Here is a 17,916-nt window from a genome sequence, read left to right on the forward strand (position 1 = left end):
TTTGGTTTATGACCAAATATGTGCACAAGTAACACCACTCCCATCAGTGCCGGCTGTACATTACACCTGCCAGTGTTAATAGTCATTGTGTGCATGTTGGTGTTGCATGGCAGCAGACCTCTCTATTCTTAAATCAATATATTTCCCTTCCTTTGTGTGCACAGGCATTTTCCCAGCTACTCCGTATTATCGAAGCATAAGGTTACTCCCACTCGAGTGTACTGCATGCACACCCGTCAGTATATGTGTGTGTGTGCCATGATATTGCTCTTTCAGAGGCGCTCCCTCCTTCCGCTTTCCTCTGCTGTCAAAGTTTCGTTCTCAGTGGTGCGGTAATGAGGGAATAGTCTCTCTTCAAGTCAGTTATTGTGGTAGCGCCATTACATTTGCTCGAAATAAACATTCCCAAAGAAGAGTACAGCGGATAATACACTCTTTGGAACGCTTTTAAGGATTAGGTTTTTTTTTTTTTTAGTTGCATGCATCATTAAATAATACACAGTATAATATGTTGGCTGATTACTGCATTTTATTAAATGCTTTGGAAAAAGCAACAAGTGTCATTTCTCATCAAAGCATAACCAACTTGATGGCTCAGAAACATCTCTACTGTACTTTGTGTTACACGCTCAACTTCATAATTGCCGTCTTTAACAAAAATGAAAAGAAAAACCGAGCACAGAAATCATCTACGGTTGAACTAGTCAAGAAATGAACATAATAGTAAGAAAGCTCTTTTGAGTTCCAAGGATTAAGGTCAGGCTGAAAGCGTAAGGCCGTAATTCTGACTGCTACTCGACTCTATCAGTGTCAAAGGAGCGTCAGGATCATCTCCCTCAGGGAGGCCGACCAGCCTGATGAGAGCCAATACAACTATATGAATCCATGAATCCCACAAGAATAAACTAGAACGGCCGGGTGACCCAAACTTTTTATTCTCTTTAAGGAGTTTTAAATTCTAACAATAGATATATTACTTTTTAAACCCAATTTCAGATTTTGCGTGAAACAGGTACACCTGCCACTACAACCTACTGGGAAAAAAACTGGTTCTTATGTCAAATCAAATTTAGCCAAGCCTCCTCTCCACCACTAAAATGTCAACGATTGGTCAAATCAGAAGGACAAAAATGTTGACTCATTAAGTCACAGTGGCTCACGATAGGACTTCTTTGACAGCCACTGAGGTCACGATTCATGAGATCGTTTCAAATGACGTCTTTAAAGACACATCCTAATGGCATGTCACGTTTGCAGTTGGGTCAGTATTTTATACAATGACATGAAATATGGCAACGGTTCAAGATCAGGCTCTAATTTGAACAATGGTGCCGCGCAGCTCCGAGGCTTTCTAGCGCTGTGTTGAAGTACAGTCGTGTGAGAAGATGTGCCACTGAGAGAAGCATGAAAACACGGTGAAACAGTTTTTGGTTATTAAAGTGCTCTGACACACCATCAGTTAGCAGCAGTATGTATATATACATATAAATGTGGTTCAGCACTCTCACAAATCAACCATTTAAAAAAAGAATCACCCATTTTACAGTCAAAACTAAATTCCCTCAGAACGAAAGAAAAAGTTCTCTCAGTAGTTACTTCAGCTTCACCTCTGGCTATGACCAAATGATCTTCTTTAAATGAAAGAGAAATGAACACAAAGTAAAAACAAACTAAAAGGTAAAATATCATCATGCAGAATATCTTCCATACTTTACATACATACAAAATTACATTTCTTTTTTCTCTCTCTTTTTAAGAATAGATTCTGTAAACACTGCTTTAGGTCCTTTAGGTTTCGGTTCATCCACATTTCTGCTCCAGTCTGTACGTTTCTCCGTAGAAAATAGTCCGAGGATCCTGCTCTGGCAACCTGCAGGGGATTGTTTCCCAGCTACGCCTCAAACCCCCAAACCTTTGTACCAGCCACCGTGTATATTCTACCCGTTCCGACTTAAAAGCACAGAAAGACAGGAAACTATAGAACAACTGAGTGGAAGCTCTGGTGTGGTCATGTTTTAGTGTGGGCGAAGGTACTTTGACATGTTTAAGTACCCACAGAGACTCCGCCTTGATTAAAAAACAAGGATGTGAAGGAACCCAGAGAATAGAGAAAGGGACGCAGGGTGTTGGAGAAGGCTGGCTCTGAATTTAGATAAGGCAAAGCCTGGGTAGAGGTCGGGAAGGGTTGGATCAGGAGTCCACACGCCGGGCAGATTGTTGGCCTTTCTGGTACATTTTTGAAAAATAAGGGGGGGGGGGGGGCATTGGCCAAAGATGTTTGTGTAAGATAGAGAAGGAATATAGATGTGATTCAGAGGCCTTTGAGGAACTCCTGGAGCTGCCTGACAAGCTCCGTGTCCACGGTCTCCATCAGGGCCCCGAAGCCCTGGTCCCCCATCATGGCCTGCTGCGCCTTCAGCTTCTCGTACACAAACTGCTGGAGGGACACGCTGTGCACCGGGTCCTCCAGGGCCAACTGTAGTGGGACAAAGAAAAAAATGGAGAAGTTACAATTAGGACGCCGACGGACGAAGTGCAGTCAAGTCACATTTTTTGGTGGTTGAATTCCAAATCAAATAAATTAAGACGTTTTGTCGAGAGTCGAAATAAAGACACGTTTCAAGCAACATCGTGTCCTGAAAGAAAAATGCTGCACATTGTCTTTGACAGTCTCCTCCTCCTCCTCCTCCTCTCCTGAGTAAATACATGGAGGTTGAAGATTTCCGCAGCAATTAAAGGTTGGAGGCGCCTGCACTGTTGTAGCAGATCTGGATTTGGGGGATCTCTTTTCCTCTCTCATGCTTTTGTTGCAGATTTGCTCAAGCTCGCTCAAGTTGGTTTTTGGCGGGGTCAGCGTGGGCTTTTTAACATGACTGTTCTGTCGGCGGTGCAGGTTTGATTTTTGTGGGTGATAAAAGCTTATGTGTGCTCTCCCTACCATGCCTCACAGTCTGCACACTATGCACAGCTTCTCTCAAACCTAGCACTTTGCATGGCAGCTGTAGAGTTATTCTCTATTCAATCTGGGGCTGACTCTTTGCCTCAGGCTGTCACTCAGGTTTTTTATTTTTTTTGCAAACTCTGGTCTGCTGTCAAGTGGAGTTTTTTTGTTTTGTTCTGGCACCAACTGTTGGTCCCAGTAAGATCTCAGATTTACACCATCTCTGAGTGATGTGCTGGTGTTATCTGCAGGATATGTACAAGGTGTTAAGAAGTAAAGTATAGAGTCTGGAGCACAACTTCACACTGCGTTCCAATAATGCAGAGGTCGTGGCAATGCACAATATAAATCTGATTTATTTAAAGAAACAAAGCCTCGTCCATAAAGGGGTGCTTGATTTGAGCAACAATTAACTTAAAGTTCTTTTTTTTTATAAGAAACAAATAATACCATTAATATAATTTATACTGCTTAAAAGGTAAAACAACAAATCATTCTTAATTCCGTCCATTTCTGCTCGGACTGGCAATACGACGTGGAGTACCTGCATTCACTAGTAACGCCCTCACACTGTTCTAGAGTTACTTTTGACAAAAAGGGAAGGAAATAGCAACTCAGACACGTTACCATTTCCTACTTGGACAGATGCATCAACCACAAACCTCGCGCTGGAGAAAATGATTCAGTAGATGCAGCTGCTGCCATTCATCTTACACGGACGAGAGCACTGGGAAAATAATCCCCGACAATAGTGTAAAAATAAAAAGCAAGGGGAAGTTGGATGGCTCACTAGAGCCGACACATCGCTGTGGAAAAGAGCACCGTCATTAATTTTTTTGTGGACTGAAGCACGGGCAGAAGAAAACACCACCACGGGAAAGTTTTAATGCCCGCAAATAAATTAGAGGAGCGAACCATGAACACCATTACACGATCAAAACCTTTGGTGTGCAATAATATATATATATATATATATATATATCAATATCAATTAAAATGTCAATTATATGATCTTATTTTTGTATAATGTAAACGGTACTTTCTGTATTCCGCGTCATGATATTTGTGTCATATATGTGTGTGTATTTGTGCACCTGCATGCCTGAAGTTTGACTCTGGCTCTCTCGCTCGCTCGCTTTGATTTCCCAGCGGGATTAATTATTGCTATTATGTGACGCTGCTTGACCCTCCTCCTCCAGCCGTCTGAGAGCAAACACCCTTAGTGACTTAGTCTTTGTAATCTAGCGTCCACACACTTGACATTTGGGCAAGCTTGTGCACTCTTACTCACGAATGTTGTAATGACAACTCCTGGTGTCTAGCCAACCACTGGAGGGAATACTTGTCATGCTAATTAGTTATTTGTCATTACAGTGCAATCAAACTAGTGAAGAGTGGCTCTTGGAGAGTGGCTTAATGGAAAAGCTGTCATCTTACCTGCATGATAACATTCAGCACAAGGACTTGCTGGATGTGTGTGTGCGCGCCTGTATCTTCTATTATCTTGTCAGTTTGTGTGTGTTTGTGTGGAACCATAGCACCAACTACTGATGTGAGTGAGCCAAATAAAAAGGTTTTGTAAGTATTTATTTATCACTATAATCCTCTTAAATATCTAATCTGACATTAATCCCATAAACCCCAATAAATATCAGATGTAAGTTCATGTTAAATGGTCAAACAGCTGTGTGTGTAAAATATTAAAACAAAGACGGTAAAACAATGTGTGTGGATGAGCACTTCCAGGTGTGTTTGAAGATTGTGTAAATTGAAAAGGGATAATTATGAATAAATAATGATGCAAGATGAATATGCAACAGATGAAGAGACGGTCAAATAGAGAGAGACAGCAGAGTGTAAACAGGATGCTGTGAGTTTACATGAGTTTAAAAGGAAGAATGTTTTAGATAGCCGACAACAGAGCCCCGAGATAAAGAGCAATTTACTAAGGACGCCTGCTGTGCTGCGCGAGCACAGACGCAAACTAATCTGAAGAGTGGAAGCTACCAATAAGAACAATAAGCATGATCTAGTGTCATCCCCCGGGGAAAAACAGAGGCAGAGATGAGAAGACAAGAGAGAAGCGAACAAAGGACAAAGAACAAAGGAGGCGCGTGGAGGTGAGGATGTGATTGCTGAGCAGAAAGGAAAGTTGAGACAGGAAAGTGAAGAAAGTGTCGACGAGGGAACACGAACGCAACGAGAGAAAGGAGCATTGTCGAGCGAGAGCAGAGGTTACCAGGAACTGGCACGATGACGTTGTGGCAGAGAACACCGCGAAGACGAGCTACTGACGGAAACGAGATGACGTGGGACGCTGTGAGAGCGGGCAGCTGCACCCCATTGTTCAGGACGAGGAGGAGGAGGAGGAGGAGGAGGAGAGGGCAACATGAGAGACGGCAGAGAACGATGGAGAGAGACAGATGAAATGACGGGGCGTGTGAAAGCCCTCCTCTCTAATGCAATCCCTGTGCCATTGCTGCCCTTTTCCAAAGCAAACAAAGTAAAGAGTCCCTTTACTGTAAAAACACCAGCGATGTTCAGAATGGGCCTGCGCAGGGGATTTGAAACATCTCCCACAAGTGTACCAACAACCCAGATATGTTTATTGCTCCGAGCTCGCTGAATGACACAGTCGCATTAAAAATCAGCTAAGTATTTTACTGTTGCATCAGGAAAACTGGGATTAAAGTTAAGAGAATTAACACAAGTGGGCTCATTTTTTTAAACCTGGACATTAAAGGAAACTAAGTCAGGCAGCCAATTGCTAACTGGAGTTAATGATGCAACAACCTGCACTTTCCCCAGCCTTTATCTCACGTCCCGTGGTGCCCGATGTCGAACTGCAAGCACACAAATACAGTACACGAGCGTGTTTGTGTGTGAACACGTACGCTCACTTCAGCGTGATGTAACGAGCTTGTGGGGCTGTCTGATGTACTGAAGTGTGAACTCAGAACTGTGTTGTGGCAAGGGGAAGCTGACAGCGTGGGGTTCAGAGGATTACGCCGCGGGCAGATCTTAATTTCATCAGCTAATTTATGACACATCATCTAGGGGCCCTCGCCAGCCAGACGCCCTCGGCGGCGGTGACTAGACTTGCAAGAAGCTCCCAAGTGGTCAAAAATGACACAAAGCTTCACATTGTTCCAGACAAGTGTCTCCGCGGTTATGTAAGACGACAAAACTAAGTGCTGCTTGAAAACGGGAAAAAAGCATATTTCTTTTGCCTCTACTCCTCTTCATTCACCTCTTCCTTTGCCATATATATGTGTGTGTACGTACAAGTGTACCATGAGAAATGTCTTGGAAAAATAATAAAACTGCGTTGCCGAGGTGAAGTGTAAGCGTGGGGATTTTTGTTTGTTTTCTATTGAGCAACCACAGAAATAATGTTAACAAATGCAAAGGCAACTCAAAACATCCCGGCAGTTGTGTGTCTTGAGACGAGTAAAAATGCCGTCGATTTAAAAAAAGACGAGAGCAAGACCTTCAAGACTAATCTCTGGTCCTACAACACTGCTTCTTGTGGTATTTCAGCACACGCCGAGAAGCGCAGCGGGTTTTCTGTGTACTTAATCAGTCGATGTGTATGTGCACCTTTGTGACTGTCGGAACCTTTGGAGAAGAAGGTGGAGACAGTCTGGATGTCCATCCAAAGCTTTGATTCAAGGCCAGATTGACACATAACTGTGCAACAAAAGTTTTGTACATTTTTATTTGTAAAATGTATTTGTAAAAAAATACACACAAAACACCAATCAAATGGGAGCAATGATGTTTCAAAGAATGGCATTGTCAGAAATGTCTATTTATATCTTTTAAAAGGTGGCCTCGCTGTTTTAAAAGACACATCAATTAATCAATAGCCTAATTGAATGTCGACATGCTCTATGCAGCATACTTGCTGCTGTCACACATGGATGCCATAATGTCTGCACGCTGCACGGCCATTTCTCTCTGTTTCTAGACACAGAACAGACACTGGGACAGACTCTTTCCATGGGGAACTGGGTATGAATGAACTCTCATGTGGAGCATACCATGTGTCCACACACACACAATTGCAACAGCTTTACATTATAGTAAGTATATGGTTGTTGCATAACTTAAAAAATAATTGACCTTGTTTTATTCATTCATTCATTTCTGCAGGCATAAAGAGGCATAAAGGGTTAATATAGCCATTCATTTGCTGATAAATTAAATGCATTAGTTGGGAGTTTTACATTTGATGTGTATTACTGTTAACAGTTTATTTTATTTGGGCCTATTTAACATATGTGGTTGACACATATTTTGTATTTATAAAAACTAGAATCTCCTAAAATTAAAAGTTTGTACGAAAATAATTGACTATGAATCAAAACAGTATTAAATTCAAAACCAAATAAGCACCAGGAAAGAACAGGTCACCTTGGTCAGTAAGGAAGCATTAAAAACATTAATCAACATCTGCTGATGTATTTCCACAATAAAGTCTCTTGGCAGCAGGTCTCGTCCTGACGGATTCACCAAAATCTGGCTAAACTATGTCAGTCTGTTGCCCACGAGGAGATGGAGCGAGAGAGAGAGAAAAGCGGTTTTCAGAATACAAATGTTTTGGGATGCAGGTGATTATATAAACTGAGAGGACGTCTTACTTATGTTATTTGCTCACCAAGTTAATGAGAAAGTCGTGTGAAACGTGTTCGGTTCAGGTCATTTGAGGTAAGTTGAACACAAAAGAAGAAAGTTTGGAGTGTCAGGAAGATGAAATGGGAGAGTAATCAGGGCGTTTGGATGAACCGGGAAAACATAAAGGTAACAGGAAGACAAGGGGGGGGAGGTAGAGGTGCAATAACCAACATACTAAGCTGAGTGAAAACAAGAGGAAAAAAAGACAGAGTGATGAATTGAAGGACAAAAGCAATCTGCATGAAGATTAAGAGCACAGCCAACCTGACGGCGCACAGACCAAATATTCCTGTCGAGGCAAAGATGCAGGGGGAGGACAGATGAGACCGGTGGAGGCTTGAGGAAGAAAAGATTTGGAGTGATGATGAGAGGAAAGGATAGGAGGGAGAGGGAGGGACATGCCCCCTGCTGCGGCTCGCTGATAAAGAACCACTGGTCCTCGTGCCGTGGAGAGAGTGGAAGATGAATGAGACGCCGGATGAAAAGAAGAGAGGGACCGATGAGATGTGAGGAGAGAGGACGGGGTTTAGTAGCTGCCAAGTGAGCAGAGAGGGGAAAATAAAACAGAGCACAAAATAGGGAAGTGGGCGAGATCGGCTAAGGAGAAAAAAATAACCCTGTAATTATGAGCATGATCATAATGATGATGATGATGATGTGCCCCCACAACTGTGGCCACTTTTACTTCAAGTACAATCTCAATTAAACAGATTAAACTTGTCCCATCTGTATTGACATTGTCCAGATGGTGACAGGCATTTATTTTTTTTGGAGCTTGTATTTATTCAAAGATCACAAACACCTAAATTGAGCAGCGCCTCGATGAATGTCATTGATTACACCTGTGGCTTCATCAGAGAAGGGGACAAGTGTACCTTCTGGAGATAGATACAACAAAACATAAATCACAGATTCAGAGTTTAAAAGGATAAGTCCGGTGACGTACAATGTTTTATTCTTTTCAACAAAACCCAACAATCAATTGATCCTAATAAAGTAGTGTCTGTGTATCCAAAGCCTGATGCAGCTCGTTCATCTGGGCACCAGACCTCTTTTGGTGTCCTGGACGAGCAGTTCCTTCAGAACCACACAGTACAGGCACTGCATTCATTTTGAGTGGATTCCCCGTAAATAGCCATGAGAGCACTACATTCTGGTGAAAATAGTCTAAAACCTACAGTGCAGAGCTGTTTTAGGAAATTATTTAGCCTTTTTTTTTTTTTTTTTTAAGTGTATGCTCGTGAACAGTTATTAAAGATATGTATCTTTGGAAGCAATGAATGAGTTTGGGAGAGAGTGCCAGAGAGAGACGGGCACATTGTTGGTTTCTCTCTATTCATGTGGATTTCTTAACAATAGAAAGGAATATTTCCAACCTCACCCTTCAGGTTCTCTCTAAAGCCATCACAACTTAAACAGAACCTAACAGGCGTGACAGCCTGTGATTATAAACGTCATAGGATTGTTTGTATGCGTGTATGCCAGTTTTTATGGAAGCATATGCGAGAGTGTGGCTAATGGGATATTATGCATGGGAGTGAAAGTCTCTATATGTGTGCATGTGTTGGCAGAGATGCACTGGCCTCGTGGGAATGGGCCTGCTGAATATCTGAGTCTGACACTAATCCAATTACCTCAAGCTTCTCCTACTCCAACAGATACCAGCTATCTTCTGATGTCCCCATATACACTGCCCTGCTTTAAGGACGCATATATATGCATATATATCAAAGAAATAGTATAAACTGGTATACACAGCCCAGTGTGAGTGCTTACCTCTTAATGTAAATGGTATGAGTCCTTATACTTTCAATGTACACTATATGACAGGCGTCTGACATCATTAACTCTTTCAGTCTCCGAGTCCTACCTACGGTCACGTGGCGACGTCACCGGGGTCTTTTCTTCAGACTTGTAAAATGTCATCTACGAGTCTGGAGAGGTTTTGTCAACAGTTTCCACCGGCTGTGCGATACCACTCCACATGAACTGATCTTAATCTGTGAAATTGGTGGAGTTCCCCTTTATAATTAATCTAGTTTCTTTAATTGCAATAAGCACCTGTAACGTCACGACTGCGTTACAGGGCTTCTAGATTGTCCCATGTCCCATTAGAACTGCGATTAACGTTTCGTAGTTCATGATCATTTAAATGATTGCTATTTAAACTAATTTGGCTACGCAGACTCGTTTTTGGCTAATTAAATTGTGTGCGTGTGTGTTTAACCAAATCTCTGTGGGTAATTCAGACTAACAAGAACGTGTGTTTCATTATATTTTTTTAATAAAAAAAATACAGCCTTGCGGCAATTCACATCGACGTGTTAAAAAAAGTCATCACATCCTCATTTTGTCCCATTAGACATCTGTGATAAATTGTCAGTTATTAGCATATGAATTATTGAGTTATGACCAAAAATGTGTTTTGTGACACCAAAATCAGATCAGTTCATTCTTGGTGGATGTATGTACTAAATTTGAAGAAATCCCCCTCCAGGCGTTCTTGAGATATCTCGTTCATAAGAATGCAGTGGACGGACAGACGTATGCCTCTGGCCCCAGCTGTCGCCAGCGCGGAGGCATAAAAACAACAGGTGGACAGAGACGGCAACATATGTGTGTTTTTAACTGTAACGTGTTGATGTAATTACCCTATCTGATCAATAGAGTCAGGACCTCTAATAACTGTGTCTAGACCCAATCAATGGCTTAGCGCGTCTGGACACGAGGAAGAGGTTTAAATGTTTGAAGTGGAAGAGGGCTCTGTGGTCTGATAAGTTGCTGTCATAATAGGCTCCGGTGTGTTTAACGTAGGACACTGAGACACACTAAATAAAGGCCTATGAATAAGTCTGGACACGAGGAAGAGGTATAAATGTGAGGGGTGTTCCTCCAAACAGGAGACGACAACTCACCCTGCATAGTTCTCACCAGAATCACACAGCAACAAGCACAGAGGTCTGTCAAATTTGAAATCAGAAAATGGGAAATGCTATGCTTGTCAACAGAGGCTGCTGGTGCATCCCCCATCCTGTGCCGCTACCAACACACTGAGTAACAGATCTACCTATAGGATCTCAATAGAATAGGAAGTGGTGGTGGTGGAGGAACTTGTTTCATCCCAGTAAGTTATGTCCAGGATAATAAGCAGTGTTTTACTGCAGAAGTGTGCTCTGCTGCACCTGTAACCATAATCTACAGGAATGTCACAATGTACTAGAACACTCTGGAGTACACTTCTACATCACTGCAGCAAGGTGAGCAGTTAAACCACTTGAGGTCGGCAAAAAACAGATGTTCAGCTCGTGTTAAAAGTTTAGTTGTGTCCTCCCGACCAAAATGAAACGGGCGTTTTCCCACCACTCCTCTTTGTAAACAGTAAATACATCAAATATGCTGGTCCTGCATTGTAATGTGGACTCCAGTGTTTTGGACAGTGCAGAAGTCTACAAAAATTACATGAAATGTATCCACAATACAGATTTTCAGTGTTTCCGCTGTCAGATGACAGCACAAGAACATGGACTAGTGATTTGCAAGAACAAAATCGTATCCAAATCTGAATTTTTATAACACTTGTGAGACAGAAAATAACACCCCTTAAAAGACAGAATGACATGTCGAGAACGCCTATAATTTGTGATTGATTATACTGTCTGAAACACAGAACAGTTGGAGGCAACAGAACACAGCTTTAGCTTGCTAAGACCAAGCAGAATAACCACCCATGTTTGTCAAAACACCCAAAGTTACAACCATGCTCTTTACTAGACGGCAACAGTATTGCGAGGCAAGAAGTACAGATTCAACCATGTTTCCTTTGTTGTGGTAGTTTAGTGTTGATGGCAAACTTTTCAAACCCACTCTGGGAAAATGCTGGTGTGGACTCAAAGACTTTCAGTGGAACAAGCAGGTCCTTAGCTGCACTGCCAAAACAGAAGGCAAACCAAACCGAGAGACAGAACAGTGAGCTGAGAGATAAGGTCATGGACATTCGTCAGCGTTATTATATCCAGGGACAAAGATTGATCAACCGTACACAAAATAGACAGCACCATTAAATAGCCATCAAGAAAGACACAAGCGGAATTTAAAAAGTTTAGGACAAGAGAGGTCAGAGCAACAGTCATGGAGAAACTAGGGCCGGAAAAGAAAGAGAGTGAGAGATTAGCCTCAGAACACAGAAAGAACACACACCTATATCAACCGTTCCTTTTCTGAGGTTTCATTCGCTCATGGTCTCTTGATTTAGAGGGAGGATTAGAACTTGATGGCAGTAATTTCATCACTAAATGAGGTGGCACAAATTGTAATAGCCAAATTAGTATTGTACTAGAAGGCGTAAGTGTAGGAGCCCTATAGCAGTCAGTCATACGGGTGTATACTACTAAACACATACCTCGAAGTGTAGGAGTCTGCACATGCATTAACATGCATGTGCAGACTCCTACGCTTGTGCATACGCACACAGACATGCGCACAGTAAAAAGAAATGGGGACAACATGGAAGAGCTGTAAATCTGCCTAGAGTGGGCCACCCTCAATAAGTGAGCACCGGTGTGGAGAAGGACCGGAGCGACTCGAGGGAGGCCACTAAGAGGTCCACAGCAACTCTGAAGAAGCTGTGAGGTTTGCCAAAGTCCTGCGGGCAAAGTGAGAGAGGACTCTGTGGTCTGAGGAGAGGGAAACCCAAGAGTCGCCGTCATAATCCTGAAGGCTACGGTGTGTTTAAGATAGGACGCTGAGACACTCCTGTAGTGTATGTGGATTAAGTGCACGTCAACATAAGTTTGAGGATGTGCTATAATAAGGACATGTTGGATGGTCCTTATTGTTTGTAATAAATAAAGGCCTATAAATAATTCTGACAGTTTTAGTCTCGTCAGTGAGAACCTTCACGGTGCTCTGGTGGACTCGGCTGATGGATTGGCTGTGACTTGGAGGACTGGTGCTTTGAGCGACAAGCGGGGTCAAACAGTGAAATGCAACATCCTGTCTGAAATCTGCTGCTCCATCTGGCAGGCACTGAAAGACCAGTTTATGCTTTTGTAAAACTCAGGAGTGGAAGGATGCACTAAGCAATTTTTGCAGTGTGGAAATGTTTAAAATGTTATAACTGGGCTGTAGTAACGCTCGTCTTTTCAATGCGACTTTTGAGATCGGAAGCGCCAGATCGGAATTCAGGTGTGTCCACGCTTGGCAATTAGATGCAACCTGCCTGATCAGATAGTGATCGGACATAATTCTTAGTCAATTGAGCAGTTTATAAATGGTGGATTTAAAAGTCCCCTGTTATTTTTGCTTCTTACTCTTTCTTGTTTATATTGAAGAAACACATTTTCCTATAAACTCTTCCCAATGAAAGTCCTATAAAGCTTGCGCAGAGATGGTTGTAGGAGCTCGCAAAGAGCTGCGGACGGCGCAGGAGTTGGAGCTGGGTTTTCCAGAAAACAACAACCGTATCAAATCTAGGCTCAGAAGCTCCTCCTCATTATCTAACTCTTTCTTTTTTTCAGCCATGGGGTCGTGTTTTAAACTTTACAGAGCTTTTTCCTTTGACATCACCACTGGGGTTTAGCCCATTTGCAGGGCTTTCAGAGGACATAAATCAACTTGATGAAATGTTTGACTGTATTTTGAGTACTTCATTATGCAATGCCTTTCATTTGATTAATTATTATCGAAATAAGAATGTTGTGACATGTAGCGCCTATAAAGTGCAACCAACTGAAGCGTAATGAAAAGGTTGCCTTGTTGTTTCCATTACTTAACATTTAGTGCCTTTTAAAAATACTGAAAATCTAATCAAGCTCTTACAGTCATCAGTGAATTGTTGATCACAAATACAGATCTCACTTGAAAGGTTCTCTAAATTGTCCTTAAGGCTCGTGACCCTCCTGAAAAGCATGTAAACCACTCATTGGGTGATATGGATTTGTTTTGGCCTATAAGACAATAAGTTTGGTATCTCTCCCCTAAGTTGTACGCGTAGGTTTTCTGCATTGCATCACACCTCTTAACTTTGTCTGCACGGGCCAGGCACTGATGCAAACACACGTTCTCGCTTTCCAGTTTATGATGTCAAGATGATGATGTCTCGGGGCGTCGGGTGCTCGTGACTGTGTGAGGCAAGAAGAACAAATCCATGTCATGAATTTTGAATGAAATCATGCCTGCACACGAGGACTCTCACATACGCGCATGCAGATGCGTGACAGGAATCACACCCCCGCAGCCAGTTCTTCACGATGTCGCGGTAACAAGCGAAGGAAAGTTGCAAAGTGCCAACAAATTCAGGGGAGAAGATGACTGCTAGCTACCAAACGTGGATTCAAACAGTAAAGGATTTAAAATAAAAAATTAGCTTCAGGTGTTATGAGGAAGGAAATGCATTCAGCATGTTTTTTGTTAGATCTAAAGGATACGTAAAAGATATGAAAACAAAGGGTACTGTGGGGAGGAAACTTTGGTTGCAATGTGTTTTCCTTACAGTGACACCAGAGGGTTTACTCTCTCTCATTTGAATCAATATCTGCATTTTGAAAAGATGTTTTCAATTTATACCATGACAAAAATAAACATATACACGCATATGATTAAGAGATGATGTTACCATCAGTTCTTTATGTTACTGTTTAAACAGAGGGACAGATTGGTTATTGCAGATGAATAATTAAGATTAGTATTAAAGTGGCGCTATCGGACCAATATGCTTCCTTTGACAAGACGCTGAGATATCTTCTGGATAATCTTATTGTATTTCTCACCGATATATGAATGATATAGCTTAAAGCTACAGGACATATTAATATATATGGTAAGATCTGAACACCTCAAGCATATGTTCTCCATTTCAGGCCAGAGACGCATCGTACTGAGGATTCCACAAAGCTGGTGTACAAACACTTGATGTGTGCCGGTCCCAAAGGCCGGCTCACAAATGGACAAATCTCAAGTCATGACACAGACTGAGGAGAGAAATGTAATAAATCTGACAGATTTTATGCATGAGATTCTGAAGAACCAACAATAAAAAAAGACAAGTGTGAGAGTGTTGCTTTGACTTCTGAATGTAAAAAATGTCGACTGCATCAGTCGGTCAAACTTATTTTCATTATTTACTATCGTGACAAGTTTGAGCTTGTGCTCGGTGGTTTTGAACTATTAGACAGCATCATTTACTGTGCACAGGTTTGGTATTAACCTCAACAAGCAACTAAACAATGCAACATTATCTACACGCATGTGATCTTGGTTGCTTGCAAACTATCCAGCACAAATGTGCAACATTACTCCGGATGCCTCACACTCTGTTTTAACAGCATCTGTTGTGCGAGTGCCCCACCCACTTGCAGCTCAATAGCTTCGCCCATAACCGCGGCATGGTTTTGCAAACGGCATCAAGTGAACTTTAAATGCTGGGCATCCCTCTTCAGACAATACTGTTAAACTGCCAGCAATATGACATTGGCTGATGTATTGTAGATCAACATTTGCTCTCAGTCTCAATCATCGTTAATGCTTCATTTGATTGACTAATCAATCCGTCCTGAGCAAAGTTCAATAGCTAAATCATTTTATTACTCGCCGGACAAGCCCTGAATTTGAGTGAATAGGACGGAGTGTCTAACAAAATGGGAAGCAGCGTGAAGCAGACCGATTTTCTTTAGCTCACTCAGCAAAAAGTCAAAACCAGTGGTTGGTCTCCGCTGTCGCGAGTCCCATTCAGAATGAATACGCTTCCCACTGGTAATTCAGATGCATTAAGATCAATTTAACAACAATGAATTGTCAGACCAAAGATGAATTTTTCTCATCACTTGAATCACAATAATTAACTCCCGATAAATCCAACGAGTTGACAGGTGAAAACACTAAGCACACTTTGCGTCATCATCTCATTTGAACAGCTACAACTTTAACACAGAGATGTAAGTGGGTGGAATGAGTCGAGCGCTCCCTGAAGTGATTGTTTTGCATTCTAATATCTTCAACAGCAGGTTGCAGTCTTGTTCAGAGGCCTGCATGGAACAGCTCAATCAGTTACGGCAACACTAATGTTGGTTTAGTACCACTCTGATTTTCATGGCAGACATATTGACAGAGCCGGAAAAGCATATCGAGTATATTTAATAACAATAATTAGAAAAGTGCACTCAGTCGAGTGAAGATCTGTGCCGGGTTAGTCTGCAACGACCACTGCTGTATGTTTGATTGAACAAATACAAACCACAATTCCTTGTAGTCAGTGCTCGATTGAATTTGTCATATTATTTATTTTTTAAATCAACGGAAAGAATCAGCGATACCGTCCAGCGGTCACTAGCAGCTAACTAGCTGTCTTCCTGCCGATATGAGAAGACGCCCTTCACGCCGCTGTAGTCGGAGCTCGGTTGAGTTTGTCATTTGTCAAGTTGCTAAGTGATAGTGAACACGTTATCGCTCCCGGGACGCTGTTCACTGATCACTGCTGTAATGTTTGATTGAAGAATCCAAAGAAGAGTCTGAAATAAGGCCGTTGTTGATCATTTGTGACACCTACCGGCCGGTGAAGGGGAGTGAGGAGTCAGCACCAGTCGATGAAAATATGTTGTGAAAAAGTTTGAGCCACGAGAGGTCCTTGAGCAAACAATGAGCAAACAAATTACACGGCTGATGGTTGCAGCAGAATAAGAGATTAGCTGTGGACAGACACAGATATGCACAAACAACCAAGCACACACTCCTGTGTATTGTGCGTGCTTGTCTTAATGGAATAGCTCACTGGGACAGTTAACATAACGTTAATCTTATTAATTAATTACACCAGTTATTTTCCTGCTACGACCAGTCAAGATGTCTGCTGTGAAAAAGGTCCGTGTTACCATGAAGAGAAAAGAAACGGTCACGTCTGCGAGACAGATGGAAAATACAACACTGCACTTTATATTGTATATTATTCTCATCGCTCTGGAGGGGAACTGAATCTCTACTGACGCCACACAATGCCCACCTCACAACCTTCTAACTGAGAGGCTTGAGGCCCTTCAAAGGTAATAAACTAGCATGCTTTACCTGCTCTTCTTCATTTTTGGTTCATTCAAAAAAGAAAAGAAAAAAAGAAATGCAAACTACACCATATTTGCAGTCCTGCCACACTGTAAGAACCCACAACTCCCAGTGCTCTCATGGACAAATGGCTGTAAAGCTCAGGAGCGACAGAGATGGAAACTAATTTTGATAGCTCTGTATGTCGCAGGCAACACAAAGGAGAATCTCTATATCTCGTGGTGCAGAATAACACTGTCAGAGACGTCTGTTATTCAACAAAACCAAATTATGCTGACACTGATGGTCTGCTCGAGACTGGAGCAATAATAAAGCAGGAATGGCAAGCCTTCATTACTAAAGCTTTGTGTGGCCCGGAGTGAATTGATAACGCACTGAAACTCATTTCCTATCAATATACACCTCTAGAGGACCCCGGGGTCAGGTTGATTGTTCATTAAAATGAAATAATGACAAACTGGTAAATGACAAAAACAATTTTGTGATAAATCGGCACTTTCTCAAAGCTTCAAAAAGCATTTTTCAGGTTCACTCCGAGCAACGACAGCCACCGGCTAATAATAAGAGATATCAGTTTCTATCATTTCCTTTGTTAAACATCAAAGCATTCACATTTAATGGAATTGTCGTTTAGGGGAACTTAATCAGACTCATTGCTAATCTACACAAAATAATGAAAATGACGGAACAATTTCATGACTAATTAATAAGTGCTGGAAAATGTTTTCCATTCACTCTGAGCAATAACAGCCATGGGGTAGCAGTGTAATAGATACAATTCTTTATCTTTCGCTTCTCAAATTTCAAAGCACGTACGTTTAATGGGATGCCCATTTAAAAAGCCATTCCATCAGCAAAGGTTTCACTGGAGGAGGTCTTTTTACTTAAGCCCCATTTGGATTACAGACGGATGGATTGAACTTCTGTCTTATTTTTGTACTAAAATAAAGTAAAATATGTTGAAGTATTTGACAGAGAGGTAAAATAAACCCAAAAGTTGGATAGTTGCTATCTTACGCTTGATTCTGACACACTATCATCGTCTGACTCTGTGGAACAACAAAAACCAAGTATTCCTGTACCATGATGACTACCTACCTTAACGTTCTTGTTGATAACATTAACCTTCCTAAAACGGCACTATTCAGACCGAACAAAAGCCATCTCTGGCTTTCTTTCAGTATATCATTAAGACAACACATGGACGGTTTATAAGACATTATAAAATGTGGTACGACGACGACTTGACT

General features: G+C 41.8%; 1 protein-coding gene across 1 annotated transcript in view; it reads right to left on the bottom strand.

Annotated features, from left to right (window-relative positions):
• Positions 1–511: 511 nt before the first annotated feature.
• The window catches only part of ipo11 (importin 11), a 105,345-nt gene continuing 87,940 nt past the window's right edge, over positions 512–17,916 (bottom strand). Inside the window, exon 30 of the mRNA XM_076098964.1 lies at positions 512–2,476. Coding sequence (XP_075955079.1) covers positions 2,312–2,476 — 165 coding nt within the window. The 3' untranslated portion in view covers positions 512–2,311. The remainder of the gene's footprint in view (positions 2,477–17,916) is intronic.

Source organism: Anarhichas minor, unplaced genomic scaffold, assembly GCF_050575085.1.
Source record: "Anarhichas minor isolate MPS153535 unplaced genomic scaffold, ASM5057508v1 ptg000025l, whole genome shotgun sequence".
NCBI classification, from domain to species: domain Eukaryota; kingdom Metazoa; phylum Chordata; class Actinopteri; order Perciformes; family Anarhichadidae; genus Anarhichas; species Anarhichas minor.